The sequence below is a fragment of the Nestor notabilis genome, unplaced genomic scaffold (genome assembly GCF_000696875.1).
Source record: "Nestor notabilis isolate BGI_N333 unplaced genomic scaffold, ASM69687v1 scaffold8933, whole genome shotgun sequence".
NCBI lineage: Eukaryota > Metazoa > Chordata > Aves > Psittaciformes > Psittacidae > Nestor > Nestor notabilis.
Window position 1 is genome coordinate 32,741 of NW_009921442.1, and position 961 is coordinate 33,701.

Sequence of the window (961 nt, forward strand, 5' to 3'; positions counted from 1 at the left end):
CGCGGCTCCCCCCCGAGATAGAGGGCATGCACATCTGCCAGGTTGTTGATGCTGCTGACGTGCACCCAGTCCCACGAAGTGATCTGTGAACAATGGGGGTCAGGCAGCGCAGGACAAGGATCAGACAAGATCAGGAGAGGCAAAGGAAGCTGCTGTTGCTGCTGCCTGGTTTTAAACCAAGATTTCCTCATCTGGAATGCGCTGGGAGAGCTTCACCCAGCAGAGCTGCTCCAACAGCTCCTACTTTGCCAGTACAGGAGCAGAAGGTCCCGTTACAGGATCAAACAGCCCCCTGCCACCCTCTGCCAGCAGCTCAGCTCCCTTACTCACAGTTGGCCCCTCTATTTTGCTGCGTGTTTTCTTGATGTGCTGCTTGACCTGCTGCAGTCCCTTCCTCTTGCCGTGCTTGGCGGCCATCCAGAGGCTGCGCTGGAAGCCCGTCAGCCCTGAGATGGCCATGTGCATGCTCATGGTGTCCAGGAAGCGCACTCGGGAGCCCTGGGAACGCACCGGGAAGAGAAGAAAGAGAGATGGTTTGGGAGATGCTGGAAGAGAAACGTGCTGCCAAACGTCCTGCAGCTGCCAGCAACATCTGTGTTACAGAGCTGCAAATCTCTGCTTTCAAAGCTCTTCATCAAGGCACCCCTCTTTTGACAGCCAAGAGCACCCCCAGTGCAGGCTGTCAGCTCCAGAAAGGCTCCTGCCATATCCCCATCTGCAAGCCTGCAGCCTCCAGCAACCTTATGGGGTGCAACAGTATCTCCCTGTAAGAGGACCCAACTTCAGCCTGTTCTGCAGGACAAGGCAAGCACAACCCTGGGGTATCTGTTGCAGAACAAAATAACCCCGAGGACCCAATGCAAACAATCACCTGGGTAACGAGCTGCAGCTAAACATCAGGGTTACCTGGATGAGGTACTGCTCCTTGATGAACGCCCGGTCAAAGGCCACATTGTGCCCC

General features: G+C 55.9%; 1 protein-coding gene across 1 annotated transcript in view; it reads right to left on the reverse strand.

Moving 5' to 3' along the window:
• The window catches only part of POLG (polymerase (DNA directed), gamma), a gene marked incomplete at its 5' end in the record, with an annotated part of 9,219 nt that extends 8,265 nt beyond the window's left edge, over positions 1-954 (reverse strand). Inside the window, 3 exon segments of the mRNA XM_010011150.1 lie at positions 4-83; positions 331-498; positions 907-954. Of these exon segments, the coding sequence (XP_010009452.1) occupies positions 4-83; positions 331-498; positions 907-954 (296 nt within the window).
• Between the last annotated feature and the right edge of the window lie 7 nt (positions 955-961).